Here is a 23,399-nt window from a genome sequence, read left to right on the forward strand (position 1 = left end):
ATATTGAATATGCTGGCAAATCATCAAGAAAGGGGGGGTAAAATAATAATCAACTATCTCTACATGCATATTTGGCCGGTGGAGCTAAGTTTTGCATAAAGCCAGTTTTCTCCTACAACAAAAGGGGTTGAAAGCAAAAATATTACTACAATGTTTGTTGTTAACGAGATGGTTCCGCCAACCAGTTCTCGTACCCGAATAGTTGTTAACACCCACATCATTATTAAGTTGTGTCGAGAGTTCACGGGAAATTCAATGCCTTCGGCTCAAGTTGTCCATGACCGTGGACACGGCTAATCGATTAGGTTGGGTACTCTGCAGAGTTTTGCACACGTTCCCCACAAGATTTGATCGCCTCCGGATTTGTCCTCGCACTTCAGGGTGTTTGAAGACCGGATGATCAAAACATGGTCTTTCAACGGGTCCCTCTGAATCCCTGTCGGTGCCCATCCATTCCTACCGTTCGTCTACATCTGCTAGCACCGCCTGTCCAGAGTCGCCACGTTGTCCAACCAAGCCAGAGCCCATAATGACTTGTGGCTGTGCAGGTAAGCCTTGAGTCTTGAAGTCTCCGTCCGTCCCTTTGAGCCTGGGTGAAGCTTTCCGCAGGATGACATGGCCTCTCCAGCATCCCGGGCATCCACTGGGTTTTCCAGGGAGCCGATCAACCGTCCTTCACCCAGTGTTGCATTGCGTCCGAGGTCTTGAAAATCTTGTCTTAGTCCGGTCTTGATTATAATATCAATCTCGCATCACTCGTGGCATACACTCAACCGAGAACCCGTCTACTTAAGCATAGCATATATATCATCGTCGTCCCGGGGCCAAGTATCGGGGTGTTGGTGTTCCTACCACATGATACTACACCTATGACTAAAGTTTCCAAGTACCTAGGCAGCATGCAGATTGGGCAAAGAAGGTGATCCACTATGCATTGAAAACATAGGTAAAATAACATGATCAAAGATGACTTGCCTTGATGATAGTTGTCCTGCTCGAGCGTCTCTAAGTAACACGCTTCGCACTCCGGATGATCTACCGATACAAACACAAAGCACACCATAAGCAATTCAATCATGCCACAAGTAAAAATAACATCACATGCAATGATTTGCAAAAGACTACGCAAAAGAATTTATCACGCGCCGGTAAGGCAGAAACTTGTTTCGGTTGAAAACACCAGTAAAAATACTTTAAAAATTCTGGAAATTCTACCACAGTAAGATTGTATCACTAGAAAACAGTAGCAAAAAGAATCAACTCAATATCATTTTTCAAACTCCTGGAATAGGCGAAACAGTGTTTAAACTAAATCTGCTCTAACTTATATTTAGAAATTCCAAACACAGAAAAATTATATATTTTTAAACACTACAGGAAATTTGTGAGCTACTGGAAAAAGAATCAATGTCATTGGACGTAGGGATAAAAAGTTGTGATCAAAACAAGATTGAAAGTTTCTGTTTTCGAAATCTGGACAGAAATTACGAAACTGCTAGTGCTAATGAGAGGCACACGTGGCAAGCTTCTATGGCTGAGATGGAGTGCATGAAATAGATAGAGAGAGGTTGCTACCTGCTGCTGGAGGTGTTGCACCGGCAATAAAGGAGATGGCCGGCGAGGAAGGAGGGAGTAGCTCCGGGCGGTGGGGCGTCGGGCGGCGGCGGTGAGGTTCCTCCTCTGCGGGGAAGAGGCGGCGGTGGAGAAAGAGTTCGGGGAGGGCTCCTCCTCCGCGGCGAGGCCGAGGTGCAGAAGCTTTCGGCTGCTGCCGCTGCTCGCGGCGGCGGCTAGGGCGGCGGTGGGGTGAGGCGCCGGCGGCGGCTTGTGGAGGCGGCGGTGGAGAGACGGCGGCTAGGGTTGGGGAGAGGTGACGGTGGGGGGGTTTATATAGGCTTAGGGGAGGGGAGTAGAAGGAAGGAGAGGGAGAACTTTGGGAAGGAGATCATGGGAGAGAAAATAGGAAAGAGAGGGAGAGGTGAACGTGGGGAGTAAAAGGAAAAGGAGGGAGAGAAAGAAGGAAGGAGAGAAATAAGGAAAGGGGAGGGAGGAGAACGTGGGGAGGGATTGCATGCATGGAAGGTGCATGCGTGCAATGCATGGGGCGGCTGGGCTGAGCCCTTGTGGCTCGGCCTGGCAGTTTCTATTTTTTTTTCTAAACAAACTAACAGCAGCAAAAAAAGAAAAGAAAGAAAACCAAAACAGTAAATATATATATATATATATTCCTAGCTAACAAAAAGTAGGAACTAATATACATATATGCACTAGAACTTAGGAGAAAACAAAATAACATATACAACTAATATATATATATAATATATATATAGGAATCCTAGTTCCACCTAATGCAACTTTTAAAAAATAGTTTTATGCAATAGGTCACAAAACGCAATCGAAAAACTCAACAACAACAAAAATACTTCGGAGTTTAGAAAATTTGTAAAACCAAATGGTGACTTTAAAATAAAAATTCGAAACGTTATGCACTTTAATTCGACGGGGGGAGAAGTCATATTATCTCCACTCCAATAAATTGCCCGCAGTCACATAACGATAAAATTTTCAGAAGAACACAATGATGCATAAAATATGAGATGCAAATGAATGATCTATTAACATCCGAATTTGAGAAAATTGGGATGTTACACAAGTATGTGAGTTCTTCATGACTAATGTGCGTCCATGGTATAGATGCACTTTCACCTTCCACCATTGCTAGCCTCTCTAGTACCGCGCAATTCTCACCGGTGCACAAACCCACCATATTCCTTCCTCAAAACAGCCACCATACCTACCTACTATGGCATTTTCATAGCCATTCCGAGATATATTTCCATGCAACTCCCGCCGTTCCGTCTCATGACTTGTGTCGTCACTCTCATATTGCTTTTGCATGATCGTAAGATAGCTAGCGAGATGTTTCAACGTCATACGCCATGCTAGATCATTGCACATCCCGGTACACTGCCGGAGGCATTTCCTATGGAGTCATCATTGTGAGTTTTGAGCTGTGAGTAAATAAAAGTGTGATGATCATCATTATTAGAGCATTGTCCCATGTGAGGAAATAAATAAAAAAAGAGGCCAAAGAGCCCAAAAATAAAAATAAAAGAAAAGAAAAAAAGAAGCCTAAGTGCCCAAATGAAAAAAAAGAAAAGAGAGAAAAAGAGAGAAGGGACAATGCTACTATCTTTTTCCACACTTGTGCTTCATAATAGCACCATGTTCTTCATGATTGAGATCTGCTTGCTTTGTCACTACCATATGCTAGTGGGAATATTCATTATATAACTTGGCTTGTATATTCCAATGATGGACTTCCTCAAAATTGCCCTAGGTCTTCATGAGCAAGCAAGTTGGATGCACACCCACTAGTTTTCCTTTTGAGCTTTCACATACTTATAGCTCTAGTGCATCTCTTGTATGGCAATCCCTACTCATTCACATTGATATCTATTAATGGGCATCTCCATAGCCCTTTGATACTCCGAGTCAATGTGACCATCTCCTCCTTTTTGTCTCATAACCACCACCACACTCTATTCCACCTATAGTGCTATATCCATGGCTCACGCTCATGTATTGCGTGATAGTTATAAAAAGTTTGAGAAAGTAAGAGTGCGAAAACAATTACTTGGCCAATTCTGGGGTTGTGCATGATTTACATTAGTTGTGTGAGTATGCTGGAGCATAGCCAGACTATATGATTTTGTAGGGATAACTTTCATTGGCCTTGTTATTTTGAAAGTTCATGATTACTTTGCTAGTTTGCTTGAAGTATTAATGTTTTCATGTCAATAGCAAACTATTGTTTTGAATCTTACGGATCTGAACATTCATGTCACGTGAAAGAACTTGCAAAGGAACTATGCTAGGTAGCATTCCACATCAAAAATTCATTCTTTATCACTTCCCTACTCGAGGACGAGCACGAGTTAAGCTTGGGGATGCTTGATACGTCTCCAACGTATCTATAATTTTTGATGGTTTCATGCTATTATCTTGTCAAACTTTGGATGTTTTGCATGTGTTTTATATATTTTTTGGGACAAACTTATTAACTCAGTGCCAAGTGCAAGTTCCTGTTTTTTCCATGTTTTTGAGCCCTTTCAGAGGAGATTTTGAAACAGAGTCCAAACGGAAGAAAATCCCCGAGAAGATTTTTTCCGTAACGGAAGAAGATCGGGAAGCTTGAGAGCCAAGGAAGGGGAGCCTCAGGGGCCGCACAATCCCCCACCCCGTGGCCAGGGGGAGGCCGCGGCCCACAGGCTTATGGGCCCCCTGAGCGCCCTCTGCCCTAGGGGTTGCGCCTATATATTTCCTAAAAATCCCAAAAAAATCAGGAGATCAGCGAAAGTACTTTTCCGCCGCCGCAATCTTCTGTCTCCGCAAGATCCCATCTGGGGCACGTTCTGGTGCCCTACCGGAGGGGGTATTCAGATACGGAGGGCTTCTTCATCAACACCATGACCTCTCCGATGATGCGTGAGTAGTTCACCATAGACCTACGGGGCCATAGCTAGTAACTAGATGGCTTCTTCTCTCTCTTGGATCTTCAATACAAAGTTCTCCATGATCTTCATGGAGATCTATCTGATGTAATCTTCTTTTGCGGTGTGTTTGTCGAGATCCGATGAATTGTGGATTTATGAACAGATTATCTATGAATCTTATTTGAGTTTGTTCTGATCTCTCTGATGCATGATCTCATATCCTTGTAATTCTCTTCGAGTTGTGGGTTTTGTCTGGCCAACTAGATCTACGATTCTTGCAATGGTAGAAGTGCTTGGTTTTGGGTTCATACCGTGCGGTGACCTCACCCAGTGACAGAAGGGGTAGCGAGGCACGCATCGTGTTGTTGCCATCAAGGGTAAAAAGATGGGGTTTTCATCATTGGTTTGAGATTATCCCTCTACACCATGTCATCTTGCTTAAGGCGTTACTCTGTTCATCATGAACTCAATACACTAGATGCATGCTGGATAGTGGTCGATGTGTGGAGTAATAGTAGTAGATGCAGAAAGTATCGGTCTACTTGTCTCGGACGTGATGCCTATATGTATGATCATTGCCTTAGATATCGTCATGACTTTGTGCGGTTCTATCAATTGCTCGACGGTAATTTGTTCACCCACTGTGATATTTGCTATTTTGAGAGAAGCCTCTAGTGAACACTATGGCCCCCGGGTCTACTCCACACCATATTTTCAGCCTTACACTTTTTACTTTGTTGCACTTTCCGCCTTCAGTTCTCACTTTGCAAACAATCTTGAAGGGATTGACAACCCCTTTGAAGCGTTGGGTGTAAGCTTGTTTGTGTTTGCGCAGGTACTCTAGACTTGACGAGACCCTCCTTCTGGATCGATACCTTGGTTCTCAAACTCAGGGAAATACTTACTGCTCCTGTGCTGCATCACCCTTTCCTCTTCAAGGGAAAAACCGACGCAAACTAGAGAAGTAGCAAGAAGAATTTTTAGCGACAAGGAAGGACTTTTGTTACCGTAGCATGGAGCATCACGAATATATCATGCTTGAAGCTTGTCGTCCATTGTGGTGGCAATGGACTTGTGAAGACTATGATGAAGAGTGGCTCAGCCATAGTGAGTATGGGGGAGCAATCAAGAAAGGTGGTCCATTTTGAGGAAGCCAAGATCATCATCATCTAGCTCAAGAGGACTAGGTGCAAGGTATAGGTTTGCCCTTGATAGGTTTTTATATTATAGGATAGTTTGTCGTACTGTCAAGGGGGCTCTCAAGTGAGTAGCTTGATCGTATCGTTCATTGAGATATCAAACCATTTGCATACTTGCATCATATCTTAGTTCTTGTTTGGTGTTTCTCCTTGTGAGTTTTAGAGCTTACGGTCATCTTCATGACAAGCTCGAGTTCATCGAAAACGGAGTCCATATGCATCTTCTATGATGTTTTCGATGTTCGAAGTTTTTGCCGGTTCTTCATTCATAGAGGTCTCACATCTCTATATCATTGACATTCTCATAACTGCATGCTCTTGTTGTCGTGAATTCAACAAGCTTGAGTTTGCTCGATTCAGAGTTCGTATACGCAAGTTATGGCAGTTTCAGTATCCGGCGGTAGTACCGCTCCTGGTGCGAGCGATAGTACCGCCCCTGGAACGGTAGTAATTTTTTACTACCGCTCCCGGGCGGTAGTACCGCTCCCTCGAACGTTATGGGAGCGGTAGTACCGCTCCGGTCGGGCTGTGAGTGGGGGTAACGGTTGGATTCTTTCCCCCGCTATATAAAGGAGGTCTTCTTCCCCATCGGACCTAATCTATCCGTTGAGCTCGTGTTCTTCCCCCATTATTGACCTTCTTAGAGCTTGCTAACTCTCAATCCCTCCAATGATTCTTGCTAGTTCTTGAGGGAAAAGAGAGAGGAGATCTAGATCCGCATGTCCACCAATCACTTTCTCCTTTATGTCAGGGGAACCCTTGGATCTTGATCTTGGAGTTCTTTGTGAGCTCCTTGTTCTTCCTCTCATATTTCTCCATATCTTTTGTTGTTGTGGAGGGATTTTAGTGTGAGGGACTTGACCACTTCATGTGTTCTTGCCATTCCATTAGTTGCATCGGTTTGAGTTCCCCACGGTGATACGTGGAACTGAGAAGTTGAGAAGCTTATTACCCTTGGGTACTTGGTACCCCTAGAGATTGTTCTTCGTGGATGCTTTGGCGTCCTAGAAGCTTGGTGGTGCCTCGGAACTCAATCATTGTGGTGTAAAGCTTCGGGTAAGCATTGGGGTCTCCAATTAAGTTGTGGAGATTGCCCTGAGCATTTGTGGTCACCTCGCAGCCATATGCCATTGTGGTGAAGCTTCGTGGTGTTGTTGGGAGCCTCCAATTAAGTTGTGGAGATTGCCCCAACCTTGTTTGTATGGTTTCGATGACCGCCCTCAAGGGTCCCTTAGTGGAATCATGACATCTTGCGTTGTGCGAGGGCGTGAGGAGATTACGGTGGCCTTAGTGGCATCTTGGGGAGCATTGTGCCTCCACACCGCTCCAAACGGAGATTAGCATCCGCAAGGGTGTGAACTTTGGGATACATCATCGTCTCCGCGTGCCTCAGTTATCTCTTACCCGAACCCTTTACTTATGCACTTCACTTTGTGATAGCCATATTGTTTCTTGTCATATATCTTGCTATCACTTAGTTGTTTATCTTGCTTGGCATAAGTTGTTGGTGCACATAGGTGAGCCTAGTTGTTTTAGGTTTTATGCTTGACAAATTAAATGTGAGTTTTATTCCGCATTTGTTCAAGCCTAAATCATAATTATTTTAAAACACCTATTCACCCCCCTCTAGGCGACATCCACGTCCTTTCAATGGTCTTTTATAATATAGTTGGATCATATAGTGTTCTTCCCTTGTTATCTTGATGTGATGAATTGAGTCTTTCCCTTTGAGGTTTTGTTATGTTCGATTTGATTTGAGAACACTTAATATATCTCTTGCATGTAGATACCTATGCTGAGAATGGGGTTTTCTATTGAGTCACTTGATATATGTTATGGTCATCAACTTGCGGATTCCCGTGAAATTGGGGTGATCTATGCACATAGGTTGATGCACGTTTTCTTCCTACTTTCTTCGATAGAAATCTTGGGGTACTCTTTGAAGTTCTTTGTGTTGGATTGAATCTGATGAATCTGAAATTATTTGATGCATGTAAAATAATCAACTCACGGATAGTTGTGGTGACATTGGAGTATCTAGGTGATATTAGAGTTTGTTGATGCATATCGTAGGTGTTATTCTAGTACGAACTCTAAGGCTATTTCTGACATTTATAGGGAAGGCTCAATAGATTAATCGGAAAGGCTAACTTTGAGGTGGTTTTGACACCTACAACAATTTCATCTTATGTTCTCCCCTAGTTAGGAACTTTGGAGTGATTCTTTGTCGCTCGTTGAGAGATGGTTATATGGTTCAATTATGTTAGCACCGTTGAGAGATTGCACTAGTGAAAGTATGAATACTAGTCCTTATTTCCAAGCATCGATATATCATTTTTCTCGTTGTTTACTGCTTGTTATTTCTTTTATATATTTTCATATTAAAAATACATATATCTACTATCCATACTACACTTGTATCAATATCTCTTCACCTAACTATTGCATCAATACAATTTTACATTGTATGGGTGTGTTGGGGACACAAGAGATTTCTTGTATTTCATTGGAGGGTTGTTTGCGAGAGACCATCTTCATCCTAAACCTTCCACGGATTGATAAACCTTAGGTCATCCATTTCAGGGGAATTTGTTGTTGTCCTACAAAACTCTTCACTTGGATGTCCAGCAACTTCTACAAGAATGAAGTTGCATAGTAGACATCAGGTGTGCGTAGGTGCGATTTTTTTTGTTTTCTACTATGTTTCCCAACAGTGGCATCACATCAATTATATGAGTAGGTGGAGGTTGCGCTCTAGATCACATGTGGATGTGAGGATTTGATGTTCTTGCTAATGCTTCCCTCAAGTGTTACTTTAGTTCAATTCATTGGCGGCATGGTGAGGCTTTGTGCAGAGTTGTGACAATCGCTCGACTCTGACCATCGACGATCTACTAGGAGTTCTTTGGGCCTCATCTTAGTCAAGAATAATGAACAATCACATACACAAGAGAGTGCTCAAGGTGGGCGATCTTCTAGGGGATCGTGCATATTTGACGAAGTTTAGTGTGGGATAGAGATTTTTAATCAATTCTCTTCCCTCACACAGCCCGAAACTTAATCTAGCATCTAGAATTATTGGCTATGTTGTGGATGTAGGTAGCTACTATTATTTTTAAAACTGGTTAACCGCGTAACTAAAATTTCTAAAACCGATTAGAGGACGTCTAACTTGATTTTGAAGAGTATGCATATGGCGTGGTATAGTTGTCATCATGATAATGGGTTTATGTATGAGTCATGATAATGAGTTTTGCAGAGTATACACGTTTGAGTGAGATAATTAATTATATTGGAAATATATACATCAAATTTCTATTTGTTCTCCTTATATTTATAGTACATGATCAAATACTCTTAGATTATTCAAGATCAAACAATCAAGAAGATGTAAGATTTTTCAGCACTCTAATTTATGAAGATTCTCACACAATGAAGCTTACAAACAAAATTGTCCAAGGGAGTGTTCGGAGTAAATTAGCGTTAAATTTAGGCTAATTAAGCAATTAGTAAATTCCTTAGAATTCCTATGTGACAGTTAGGATACTACTTTGTTCATAGGCTGTCTATTAGCTAACCGTCCTGGTGTCCCTTTGAATCGACGCAAATCATTATAACCGACAATGTAAATGTCTCTACAGGTCATATAAATACCTGAACTCAATATCAATAAAAACTATATTTTCTCTTCAATTTCTTTCTTTTCTTCTCATTCATCATTAACACCGTTTTCAGCGGGCAAAGGACAAATTATGTGCAATTAACAATAGTTAAGAATAACCAAAAATACAGTAATCAAGGCACCGAAAGTATTTCTTTTCATAGGTGCACACTCCACCGTTCCGAAATATAATGGGTATAAACTTTGAGAAGTCAAACTTCTATGTTTGTCCAAGTTTCTATAACAAAATATTAATGTGTATAATACCAAATAATATCTTTATATTCATCGTGAAATATCATTTATTTATTTAATTTTGTAGATATTTATGGTTTTTCTATAATTTGGTCAAACTTTGTAAATTTGAACTTCTAGAAAAAAAATAGACACTACGGAGGATGGGAAAATAAATGATCACTTATTGGTTAACCATAAATAGCGCCACCTTAAACATTGCATTTGTAAGTATCATGTGCAATGGCCATTTACAATTTACCACTCGAGGTATGTCATATATCATTCTTAGAGCATCTCCACTCGCCCCCCCCCCCCCCCTCCCAACAGGCCCTTCTGGACGACTTTTTTAGCGCTGGCAGTACGAAATTGGCCTAGTCGTGCCCTCAAGAAGCCATTTTTTGCTGGCTCGGGCCGAAATTGGTCCCGACGGTCCCAGGATGTTGGGGTCGCCCGGAGGCGCCGATGGAAAACGTTTCGGCACGAAAAACCGCTAGGACCGCCAAGTCAGCGACTGGCCGCGCAGTCGTCCTCATCGCCGTATTTCCCGCGGGAATCAATGAGAAGGTTGCGCCGCTAGTCAGGCTTCCATTGATTCACGGGCGGCGCAGTGAAGGCGTGGTGACGCAGTGAAGGCGTGGCGACGCGCGTCCCGGCGGTGCTCCGGGTGCTCGACCGCCCGCGGCTATATAAGGCGACGCACCCCCGCCGGTGGCCACACATTCTCCCCGCCGACGTTCTCCCCTCTTCTTCTTCGCCACCGGCCTTCTCTCCTTCTCTTCTTCTCCTCCCCAATGGTCGAACGCTACCCCAGCGATGGAGCCGGGCGCTTCTTCCTCCCACCTCATGCGGCCGAAGACGGAGACGGGGCTCCTACCCGTCAAGCGGGAGCACCTCACCATGGCCGCCGATGACGACGAGGCCGCCCTAAAATGGGCGAGGGACGACTACTTCTGGGGAGAAATGGAGCGGCAGCGCCGCGCCCTCGAGGAGATCTCTGCCCGTCGCCGTAGCCGTGAGGAGGGCGGCGTCTTCATCATTGACGAGAGCGACGAGGAGGCGTCGGCTTCCGTTCGCCTTGGCGACCTAGGGCAGGGGAGCAGCAAAGACAACTCTCCAGCGGGCGACGACGGCGTGGACGACTATACCGCCTTCTACAAGCTCCTCGGCATGTAGAAGACGGCAACAACGACGACTTTAGCTGGTTTTTAATGTTTAATTATGTTTTTTTTTAGTTTTTGTATAAATTTTAGTCAATCTATGAAACTTTGTATGAATTTTGGTCAAATTTGAGGCGATTCACATTATTTTTAAAAACCCTTTCAGACGTTCGTTGAGGGGCGATTGTGAACCCGAGCCTCCTCAAGACGATTTTTTGCCGCAAGCGACGTTATTTCACGCCCCTTGAGGGTCGAACGGAGATGTTCTTATGCTTATGTGAGGTATGCTTAAAAGAAAATCCAAGAGAAGTCCATGGGTATTGCAATGCGCAAGGACGGGGCATGGCAGCTGTCTCCCCACGCGAGCACAAAAGAAACACATCCGCCCGGCTCCAAATATTCTCCTATCATGCCAGCTTTTGACCATTCGTCGGGACCAAACACACCATCGGTTCATCACCAACCGCAGCAGTCTACAAGCATCCGACAATTCCATCTAAGCCTGAAAATTTGCAGCGACAGGATCTCACTAGAATGTCACCGTGCAGCTCCAGCCATACCCAGAGCCTCTCATTGCTCATCAATGGCGTTGGGAACAGGATCGACCTCCATGCCTTGGTTCTCCGGAAAAGAATACCATTGCAAAAGGCACGTATCGATGCATGCAATCTGTGCGCGCGTACTCGACTTTCGAGCTTGTTCGTGCATGGGATTCCAAAGTTGCCTCAAAACCGTGGCTTTTGCCAAGGAGGAGGTGGAGGAAAGTGCGACGTCGAATCAGCAAAGGAGTGTTGCGAAATCTGGATCTGCTTGTTGCACCTAGCTACATCCATCGTCGCGTTAGATTCATCGGGTTTTCTTTTAGAAAAAACAAGCATGAGATTCAGCTCTGCCCTTCCCGGGACATCGCCGCCGTCCGATCAGGAATCAAAGGCGATCCTTGACTGTCAAAAAGAAACAAATTCCTCCCAAGTGGGTGTAGCACATAGGTGAGACCTCAAAGCTGCTTTCCTGTCTTTTGGAAAGACGGATTCCCCCCCCCCCCCCCCCCCCCTATCAGCCTCCTAGAAAGACTTCCCAAGATCCAACCCCTGTCAAAAGGCACCTGCAAAATTGCAACCATTTACACATAGTATGTACTCCACCCGGCTGTCTACGATCAGACTTTCTCCATTGTGTCATTTGGGAAAGGAAATTAAATGAAAGGAGGACGAGAAAACAGAGAGTCCTACCACAACGAAGATTGCAAATTTTTGAGATCTATGGTGGGGTTCCATGGTCATGGCCTCATTTGTACATTAGGGCCAAAGGCGAGCGTGGCATGGCCTAGCCTGCCACAGATCAAGGATGGCATGCATGGCGCCATGCCATGGCCATATGACTTCCATGTGTGCCTTCCTTGGGTCATCATGGTCATGGTAATAGATAGGACTTTGGAAATTACCCTTCCAGAAACACTGAAAAGATGGATTAAAAAGAGAGGTATGTGACCAACTGTCTCTGTGCGCCTCCAATGTTTCCTGAAAGCCACTACTGTTGACCATTGACCACTGTTATGAATGCATGAGTAGCTTTGATGGGAATTACTACTATATTATTCCAAATAGGTGGCATGGCAGTGGCAGAGATATATACATACATGGAGTGGGTACCCTGCACCACCACAATTGGGATGTATTTTATGTTTAGATTCGCTTCAATTGCAATTTCATCAAGTCTTGTACAGTACAAGGTGTTTAAGGAGACGCTTACAATTTTTTTTTAAAGGAGTGTTACCTCCGGCCTCTGCATCAGCATGATGCATACGGTTCTTTTATTAAAATAAACAAACTGATCCCGGTCCAAAGTAGTCTCGAACAAAGCAGTGAAGAAGCAAAACTAGATCAAAAAGTGCCACAACCGGCAAAACTGACCTAGATGCCTAACCATATATCCTATTACTGGATCGCCATCCAAACCGGTTGAAGATATCCCGTGCTACCATCTCCCATCGGGTAGACCTAGTAACCAAAGGCTCCCTGGTTTCCGCAGGCGTGGGTATTGACCACATACAAATCAATGCAGCAGCTATGTGAAGTACCTGCAAAAAATGTATATTCGTATATCTGTCAAAAACCACATCATTCCTACAGTTTCATATAGCCCAAAGAAGTGCACAAACTCAAATTCGAATGTGTCTAACAATAATCATATCAACTCCATCTAGCCACGCTTCAAATAACGTGTCAATGCTCTCCAGAGGTACAATGTTAAAGGCTATACGCACTGTGTGCCAAAGAACTCTCGCAAGTGGGCATTGGAGAAAGAGGTGTGTAATGTTCTCTTCGTTATCACAAAAGCTACATCGAGTACTCCCCCCCCCATTACGTTTAGTCTGGGCCGTATACCAAGAGTCCTCGAGGACCACGACTAGCTCGATGCATCGTTCCATAGTTGGGCCCAACAACGAAAGCAGGCGCAATCATCACTGCTTGGTGATATGGATCACTGGTGCTGGTACTGTCGCCGCTGGTGGCTTCTTCTTCTTCTCACATCAAACCATATTCCAAGAAGAAGGTAGGATACAATCCGAGACTGTCAGCTTCGGCAAACATACCTTAGGGATTGGACCTAGCCATGGCCGAATTGCCGCCCACGCCGTCGTCCGGTGAATCGGCCGCTGCGCCGCCTGAACCCTGTCCGTCAGACTCCGCCCTGCCTGGACCTTCGTCGATGGCGTCGCATCTGCATCTCCTGCCGATTCCTCGTCCGAGATCCCCTGAAAAAATGCATCAGCAGAGTGGGATGACGTTGACGAACATACCTCCGCCGTCACTACGATCTTGCCACCCTCGGCCTCCTCTTCGTCTTCATCGCCGGCCAACACCCAGAAGCGACCTCCCGGGCGTTTGGCCACCTCCAGTTCCGGGGAGTGGAAGGTTGCCGCAGTTTCCGCGGCCGCCGCGGTCGCCCCCTCCATTTCGCCGCAGAGATGCTTCCAAAAATAAACCAAACTTTTCTAAGCATCAATGCATATTTATAGAGAATAGACGTTTAGTTAGGCACCTCTACCGAAGAAATAAACACCGATGCTTAGAAAAGCATGATTTATTTCTTTAACCACATCCCTAAGCACCTTGCATTGTATAAGGCCTTAGGGTCAACAAGTGCCCGAGCAGATTAATGTATGCTAATACCTATCAGTAAGTTGGCTTGGAGCAGTATAATGTCAGATTGGTTGGATGGATAATTCTTTCTTGTTGGGAAGAAAATGGATGTAACTTAAGTCACAGCTACTTGTAATGAGAGCGTAAAGTTTGGCTGAACCGAATGCCCCCGCATCGCCCATGCTCGGGCAACTCGTGGTGGGGACGAAACCCTAGCTGCTAGGGGCTTTCCTTCCTTCCCTTCCTCCCTCCGACTTCGTCGGACGACGCCATCGGCCTAAAGCTAAGGAGCCGTCGACGATGGTGTGGGGCTCCCTCTCTCCTGTGCTATTGGGGGTGGTGCAGAGCTCTGCGACATGAGGAGACGCGACCGATCTAGCACGGGCGACGCGACGGGTGTCCCTACCTTGACAGGTGATGGCACGGTAGTCGGCTCTGCCTTGAGAGGCGATGGATGCGGACGCGATGGTCATCCTTGCCTCAGGTATCGGCGTTGGCTGCATTCGGCGGTGACAACCGGATCGGCGACGGCGGCATGAATGGCCTGGTGGACGGGTCGGCGTCATGCGTTGTCTAGTCTCCGATTAGATCTGATTTGGCCGATGCGGCATGCTCCCTGTGTGGCGGCTCCGATCGGGAGCGACCCGTGCACATGATGCTAGATGTAGTATCATTGAGCGGATCCGGGTGAAACCTCATTCTCGGCTTGTTGCCAGGCCCGACGATGGGGCACTCTTTTGTGGCGTTACCTTCTTGAACGTATCGTCGTGCAGAAGCTACAGACCTCTATCTGCTGCCTTCAGAGGAAACCCTAGATCAGTCGATCATATGATGACGGCGCTCTTATGTCGCTACCCCCTTGGGGGCGTCATTCTTGGAGGTGTGCATAGGCTCGAGGGACCAGTGAATGGCTTCTACGATGGAGCGGCGATACCTGCGACGCATCGACGATGTGGAGGCTCGGCGGCGTGGTGCTACAGGGTCTCAGCGACTGATGTGTGATGATGGACGCGCGTAGGACGGTGGCCTTTGTCTTGCGTCGTGGTGGCCTCGACGGCAGTCCTGACAAGGTGGATGCGTGAGTAACTGCTTTGAAGTTAGTTCGATGGAAGGCAATAGTGACGGTCCCTACAGCGTGCGCATGCGGTGTCGGTCGAAAGTGCGCCGGAGCGGTATGTGGTCCAAACCTAGGAACGGCTTGGTTGGGGCCTCCGGCTTTTATATCTTGTGCTTTGGTATGAGGTGTGGGTATGTGGTTCAAATAATTTGTATTCCTTCATAAAGTGGATATGAGTAGCGATATATATCGTCAAGATAATAGCTTCGGGCATATTGATGTATTTAATTTATAATGTCTTATTGATTAATTAATAAAATGTCTGTTTGTATCGTTTTGATGCAGAGGCCGGGGTCATCCTTCTTTAAAAAAACTACTTGCAATGCATGTCTACTTCCTAAAGCGCTTTAAGTATTGTAGGATCAACCTAACCTACCCAATATATAATAGGTTTTTAACAATCATGTTTTACATGTTGGTATCATTAGCAAGACAATTCAAACTCTCAAAGGATCAGTGCCTTGCTTTGTGGGGCACTTTCTGACTTTCAGTTTCAGAATTAGGCTGACAACATACACACCTACTGCATTGAGCTCTGTTTGAAAAATAAGACCAACTCCAATGAGGCGACCCAAACAGACGGCGATTTCGTCCGTTTTTTATCCGTTTGGGTCGGCCACCCGCCCGACGTCCGCCCTGTTTTAGATATGGGTCGGCAGCGCGCCCAACGCGTCGACCCATATGTGCCGGCGTGGTCGGCTGGCCGCCCTATTTTGCATGGATTTGTATAGTTTGAATCAAATAACATAATTTGGACCGTATAAAATAGCATAGTTATTACAAGCCGAATAAGAATAAAATATCTCACATAGTTTTGCAAACGAATAACAGAAGATAAATCTATTGGTTGCCAACATGAGCCCACATATGCTCAACCAAATCATTTTGCAGTTGAATCACGCATGTCTTGATGAAATTGGGTGAACTGTTCAAACGTTGTCGCTCCTCCATGCTCAGGCACAACATTCTCACCCTGAAACTAAAACCCTTGATCGTACAAAGTTTCGGCCGCTCGTCTTCTACGATCATATTATGCATGATCACACAAGCAGTCATCACCCCCACAGTTTCTGCGTGCTCCACGTATTAGTAGGATACCTAACGATGCCCCATCGAGATTGCAAAACACCAAAGGCACGCTCGACATCCTTCCTAGCACTCTCTTGCTCTTGGGCAAATCTTTTCCTCTTCTCTCCGACAGGGTTGGGTATTGTCTTGACAATAGTGGTCCACTAAGGATAGATATTGTCACCCAGGTAGTATCATTTGTCGTAGTTGTGACCGTTGACAGTAAAGTTCATCGGTGGGCCGTTGCCTTCGTCAAGCCTAGCAAACACCGGCAAGCACTCAAGCACGTTGATATCATTGTGTGATTTGTCCATGCCAAAGAAAGAGTGCCAAATCCAGAGATCTTTAGACGCCACGACCTCTAGTATGACTATGCAAGCCCTGACATGGCCCTTATACTGCCCTTGCCAAGCAGAAGGGCAGTTCTTCCACTCCCAGTGCATGCAGTCTATGCTACCAAGCATCCCTGGGAAGCCCCTGGTGGCATTCATCGCCAACAAACGGGATGTATCTTCAGCAGTCGGCTCTCTCAAGTACTCAGGGCCAAAAACAACAATAACAGCCTTGCATAACTTATACATGGACTCTAGGCAAGTAGACTCGCTCATACGGACGTACTCGTCAATGAGATCACCGGGCACTCCATATACAAGGATTCGGATGGCGGCAGTGCATTTTTGATAAGAGGAAAAACCTATCTTGCCAACGACATCCTCTTTGCACTCAAAATAGTCATCATAACCGACCACCCCCTCTCTAATACGGTTGAAACGATGCCTACTCATACGAAAACGGCGGCGGAATTTTTGATGTTTGAACAACGGGTTTGTTGTATCAAAGTAGTCCTTTCAAAGAAGGAAATATCCGCTCTCTCGGTTGCGATTCAACGTCGGAAGGTGGCCCAGAATGGAGCCACGGAACAACGGCCGCTGGCTGTTGAGGTGGTGATGGACCAACACGGCAGCCAATATCTCCTCCTCGTCACCGGACGACGAATCGTCGGAGTCGCAAAGGAAATTGTGAAAAAAGAACTCGTCGGTGGAGTCCATTTTGTACCTTGGCAAACTGTCAAACAGCTTGCGGGCGTGACGAAGGAGACGGATGGCGAAGGGAGTCGTGACACGCAAGGACCAGCTAGCTGCCCTGCCGGCGTCCAACGAGTGGGCCGGCGTCCGACGAGCATGCCAGTGAGGATCTGGCCGGGCGGCGAGGCGGCTTCTTGGTCGGGGGCGGGCTGTGTGGTGGGGGGTGGGAAGCAGTCGGCTCCCCGGCGGCAAGACGGCGGCGGCGGGCAACGTGGGAGTGGGCAGCGTTGCTGGGCGGATGTGGAGGCGCCGACAGCTGGTAGAGTCGCCGGCAAAAATGGACGGCGGCGTCAGCGACAAAGGAGGCGGGCGAGGGTTGGATGAGGGGAGGCCAATGTGCCACCGACCAGCGGATCCGGGGGAGGAGAAGATGAGCGTGCGCGCATCCGTCACGTGTCCGCGTCGACGTAAATCCGGCTAAAAAATGAACCAGGAATGGGTGGCCCGCGGACGAAAACCGAACGCGTGTCCGTGTAGGTCGACGCGTTAGGCCACCTTTTGTGTCCGCGCCGACTCAAACTGACGGCAACGGATGAAATGGGTCCCCCATTGAAGTTGCTATAAGAGGAACATAAACACATGGCTGGCCTGGCCACGTTGCATAGCCGCAAACGCAAAGCATATAAATTCTCACATTCTTTTAAGATAATGTAGTAAATGGCAACATCTTTTATTGCTGATGATGGGAAAAAAAAGTACAAATAGCAAGGGCCCCCAAAAGCCTCATGCTTGGACACTGTTCAGCCTGGAGATGGACAAATATTTCACTCCAGAGCAGCACACTAGCTAGGGCATGCACGTGCCTCCCAGCACACCATGCCCCCTTTTCTCTTGAGTAACATCAACAAAAAACAAACAAACCACTCGGAAACAAACAAATTTCTCCCTCATGAATATGAACAGAGCTTGGCCCCTACCACACCTTGGCTGTAGCTCTGACCATTCCCCCTTGACCACCACCATCATTTCATCCACATCTATCTATCTATCTCCATGCAATTCCATGCAAACATGCTGTCCTTCATTGCCATCATTTTTACTTTTCTTGTATCTGCCATGGCTTCTTCCTCCCTCACTATCTAATCAATATATCCTCTGCAGCTCTGCATCAAGGGTGAAGACCCCCCACAGTGTTGTAAGCACATAAAAACACAAATGCGTCCATGTTTCTCTCTCGCGCTCTTTTCTCTGATATTTCTCACATCCTTCACAGACTGGCAGCGCAGAGGCGGCCATGATGGCATGGATCAACAGGCAAGGCCAAGCAAGGAGGAGCCCCCCCACCAAGGTGTAAAAAGAAGAACCCCAAAAGAAGGGAACAAATGGGAAAAAGAATCACAACAACACAACAACATCAAGAAATCAAAATCAAACCATGTTAATCTGACCCCCCAAAAAAACCATGTAAAATGATGGTTTATCTACTCTCGCCATTCCTTTCTTTTCATGTGATGACTGGTGGAGGTGACCTCTTCCTCCTCTTGGGTGGGGGTGGGGTGGTGCAGGAGGAGGAATCACAGGACAGAACCTCGTCTGAGCACAGGTTAACTGCCGCTGCTGCTGCGGTTTTTGCCCTCTTGCCACCCACCAGCTGCTGCATTAGTTGGTAGCAGCTGCTCACCCCTTCCTATTAGGAGAAAAGATACCATGTTACTTACACAACTTGATCACATTTCAAAACTTTTGTCAGTGTGCTGAAGGTGATCCTTGTGTTACCTCTGCTAGGCCAATGCACCAATTGACTGCAAGCCTGGGGTTGAGCAATGTGAGGGACGGCGTCTCACCGGCGGCGCACAGCACCGCGGCGGCAGCCATTGACGACGGGCAGTGGTCCAAGAACTCGATATCTGTGGCATTACATTTTGCAGCATTATTACATTAGTGCCTTGTAACAACAGATGTATGTAGCCAGCCAACAAAAATTACTGTAATATACCATGTATTGCGGCTAAAATCATTTGTGTGGCTCGGGCGATCAGATATCTCATGTGCCTCCCTCTCGGGTCAACTTTGCAAGCGAAGAAGTCGATGAATGTGAATGGCGTGACCGATCGGAGCCTCCAATTGAGCGCCGTGAGGACTAGAAGCTCCATTCGAAGGATCGTTCTCGGCTCGAAGATGTATCTTGTGCTCTCTATCTGCCAATGTAAAATCCAGAATGCACATTACAGCTCTGATGAACTCACAAAGTTGAGTAGTGTCAGAATAGAAGTGTATGTCACAGTGGAATCAAGTGGGTGGGTGTAATTGCCTGAAGGTCTAGGAGGGAGGGCACCAGGGTCTCCTCCATCTTGGCAGCCAAGGAAAGGCAGGTCACAGCTAGCAGCTGCATTGCCCATCCATCCTCCTGCTGCATGAGCAAACACAGCAATTAATATAGCTGAAACGAGGATCCACAAAGCAAGGACAGATGATGTACCGCTATGTCTATATGTTCTTGTAGCACGTTCTATCTCTTGTTCTTTTATGAGCAAACATGAACGAATAAACCCTCTTCAAATTCCTTCCTTAAATCAAGTGTATATGCAACTGGCAGCCGTACATAAATAGTTTGCTGAAGGCAGAGTAGATGCCTACCATATACGTACAGTGGGAGCCCAGTAGTTATTATGCTAAGAGGACAACATTAACCACTGTTATACCTACTGTGTGTAGCACGAGGAGAGTGATATTATAAGCCTGCTTGCCAGCCACTTAACATTGGCCCCAGGTAATAAGGTTGGTGAGATATGCAGTCACATCAGCACTTGGATAATTCACTTGGAACTAGTAATTCTCAAAGAAATCATGGAGTGACGCCAGCATGTCATGCCTGCTGTAGCTCCCACAATGAAGTATATCATAAATAAATAATCCAAGGGCCTGTGTTCTACAACTAACACAGCTTCCACAAAGCAACAAGGAAGTCAGAAAAACAATGCCTCCTGCCCATTTCAACCAACCAGGGCATGCAGCTGGTGGCGCATATGACACATACTTTGCAGCAGTTTACAGCTAGGTCGCGGCTTGTTCTTTTCCTTTGGCCAGGCAAATAAACTACTGCTGGCTGTCACCACCCCCACCATGCACTGCAGAGCCACTGTCTGAGTCTCACTGAGGCCGGGAGCGGTAGAAGTGTGAGTAGAGTAGATAGATGCCTGAAGCTAGTGGCTCCAAACACTATCCCATACGGCATAGGCCATATACTTATTTAGTTAACACGAGAATGTGGAGCACAATGATAAGGCCTGTTCCACCATAAAGCTTAGGCTCTAAAGCACGCTGCAAAGCCAAAAGACCGCTCTGTCTTGAGCGCATAAACAAATCCCATTCATTCCGTCTGAGGGCATAACGGTGATTTCCCGGTTCGTTGAATTGGTGGGTTATTACTGCACACCAACTTCCAAAACTTTTTTTTTATACGGAAAGGAAAGAACGGTATTATCAGCCCAGCACTACGCACCATGCATACCGAAAGATGCAGAGAACAAACAAACTGGTTATCTGATGAATGATGATACGCGCGTGACATGGTGCTCGGCGTGTACGTATGGCTGTCTGACATGATGAGATGTGTGTGTGCACGGTGAGTGACGTGGCGGGGGGCGGCGAGCTTACCGGCAGCCGGTGGAGGGAGAGGAACCGGTCCATGTAGTTCACGGCGAGGTAGGCCGTCAGGGGAAGGAATCCGTAGTACTCTTGCACCTGAAGGAGACGGAAAAACATACCAAAATATGGTGTGGGATGAGCTAGATGAACATGCACCATGGATATTCCAATCCGAGAAGCACGTGGAGGTAGCTAGCTACTGTATTTGTGCATGTCACCTTGAGAATCCATGCGACGGAGTCGGCCCGGGCGGCGGGGTCGACGGACCGCGACCGGAGCCGGTTGGAGTAGTCGGACCGGGGCGAGTAGTCGGCCTCGCCGCCGATGAGCTCGGCGACGAAGGAGGACGCCGACTCCTGCTCGGCGCCGGAGCACCAGCCATCGTCCTGCTCGGCGGTGGTGCAGGTGCTGGCGGCAGCGGAGGCGGCGTCGACGAAGAAGAAGGCTTCCTCGGCGCAGAGGAGGTAGGACGCGTCGTCTTCCGGCATAGCCGGGCCGGTGGGGGCCGTCACTGAGCAGCAGTCATTGCCGTCGAGTGGGCGGCGTGGTGGTGGAGCAGAGGCGATGCGGTAGTGGAGCTGAGATGGTGGCTACAGATGAGTAGCGATATGTGGGAGCGCAAGGGGATATATAATACGAGATGCCTGTTACTGTGTGTGTGCAAGTGCAGAACAGAAGTGTTCACTCATGAGTGTGTGTGTGTACGTACGACGAGCTTTTTATCCATGGCGTATAATCTTGTTGTGGTACAAAAAAAGAGGAACAGCCTCCATAAGCGATAAGTAGGGAATGATTAGTAAAAAGAAAGTCCACGTGCCATGCATGCTAAGCTGTGTCTGAAACGCAGTATTTGAAGTCGAGAAATGCATGAATAGGAATGTCATGATTCGCTTAATCTTACAAAAAAAATCTAAACACAAGAATCTCTTGAAACAGCTTTCGCACCGCTTTATATATAAAGCAAATATTTCAGCATCCAGACAACCACAGCCCAACAGAGTGATAAAACATAAGAACGGTGGGGCAACAACATAGTCATGTCCAAAAAAAAAAGAAACAGAAAATGCCATCATAGGGGCAAGCTAAGTAGCATGCCAGCGAGCGGAGAGCCGCCGGGCGGACGTCATCAGCGCGTCCAGATAGCACTGAAGCCGATCGCGGTCTCTGGTCCTAGCGAGCGGATGCCATTGCTGCAAGAAGGCAAGGAATTTGAAGAACGAGTCAGATGCATGCCGTTGAAACACCCGCTCAATCACCATTTTATTGCGAGTAGTCCAAAGAGTCCACATCACCGCTTACGGCCAACCTGGGTGGCCCTTACCTGCAGAAATTCTGCAAGGTCATGAGCCTCCCACTCCGGTTCCACAGCCTCACGAACAAAGCACCAAAGAGCCTGTGCCGCAACGCAGGAGAATAGAATGTGAGTTCCAATCTCCGGGACGTGGCACATGAGACAAGTGCCATTGCCCGGACCATGGCATTTCAGCACCTCGATCCATGAAGGCAAACGGTTGCGGAGAAGCTGCCAAACGAAAATCTTAATCTTCAGGGGCAACGGTGCCTTCTAAAGTGGGGATAACCACGGAAGGACCGGCATCCGGCACAGTGCCAGATACGCCCAACTAACGGAGAATTCTCCCGAAGGAGAAAGACTCCAAGACACAGTATCCCTGACCGACGAGTCTGGGAGGGGAACCACTGCCTGCAAGATCTCCCAATCCTGGACCTCGGCTGGACTGAGGGGGCGGCGGAACGCAACATGCCATCCATCCTCCAAAGCACACGCAGAGACAAGGACAGCTGAGTCGTCGCAAATAGCAAAGAGCCTCGGAAATCGCACGCGTAAAGGTTCCCCATCCAGCCAGGGGTCCAACCAAAACTGGGTCCCAGACCCATTGCCCACCGAGATCCGCAGACCCAACCTAATATCGTTCTTGATGCCCTGGATAGATTTCCAGAACTGCGACCCAGTCGCGAACGAGCAGGCCAAGAGGGGTCTACCCTGCACGTACTTGGCCTCAATCAGTTGTAGCCACAGACCCCCATCTCCCTGCAGGATCCGCCACACCCAACGCAGCATCAGGGCAACGTTCATGTGGCGGGACGCAGGGATGCCCAAGCCCCCTCGGTCTTTCGGCAAGCAAATATCGGCCCACTTCACCATTTGATACTTGGGTCTACCATCGCCTGCCTGCCAGAAGAACCTAGCCAGCTCCTTGTCAAAGGCGCTATGCACACCTTCGGGCAAGATATACATCCCCATCATATACATGGGGAGGCTCGCAAGGTTAGAGCTAATGAGGACGGTCTTGCTGCCCTTAGACGTGAACCTGCCGCACCAGGGCTCTGCACGGGACGCTACTCGTCCCACAAGCGGATCAAACCCGCTAACCAAGATCCTGGACTCAGCCAGGGGCATCCCCAAATATGAGATGGGGAAGACAGCCGGCTTGCAGTTAAGGTTGTGTGCGATCCCGTGCTGCTCCGCCTCGGAGTAGCCAAGGACCACAACATCACTCTTATCAAAGTTAATCTTAAGTCCAGACATTTCCTCGAAGCAGAGCAAAAGGAACTTAAGATTAGCAATGTCCGAGTCGGAGCCTGCGACCATGATCATGGTGTCGTCCGCATGTTGGAGATGGGAAACA

General features: G+C 47.1%; 1 protein-coding gene across 1 annotated transcript; it reads right to left on the minus strand.

Annotated features, from left to right (window-relative positions):
* Positions 1 to 17,809: 17,809 nt before the first annotated feature.
* On the minus strand, positions 17,810 to 21,361 carry LOC123397778 (cyclin-D2-1). The gene is made up of 6 exons (XM_045092309.1): positions 20,970 to 21,361; positions 20,761 to 20,847; positions 19,415 to 19,513; positions 19,100 to 19,301; positions 18,880 to 19,010; positions 17,810 to 18,790 (listed from the first exon to the last, which is right to left on the minus strand). Exons 1-6 carry the CDS (start codon positions 21,237 to 21,239, stop codon positions 18,608 to 18,610), a joined length of 972 nt encoding a protein of 323 aa, XP_044948244.1. The 5' UTR covers positions 21,240 to 21,361; the 3' UTR covers positions 17,810 to 18,607.
* Between the last annotated feature and the right edge of the window lie 2,038 nt (positions 21,362 to 23,399).

The sequence above is a fragment of the Hordeum vulgare genome, chromosome 5H (assembly GCF_904849725.1).
Source record: "Hordeum vulgare subsp. vulgare chromosome 5H, MorexV3_pseudomolecules_assembly, whole genome shotgun sequence".
Classification (NCBI taxonomy): Eukaryota; Viridiplantae; Streptophyta; class Magnoliopsida; order Poales; family Poaceae; genus Hordeum; species Hordeum vulgare.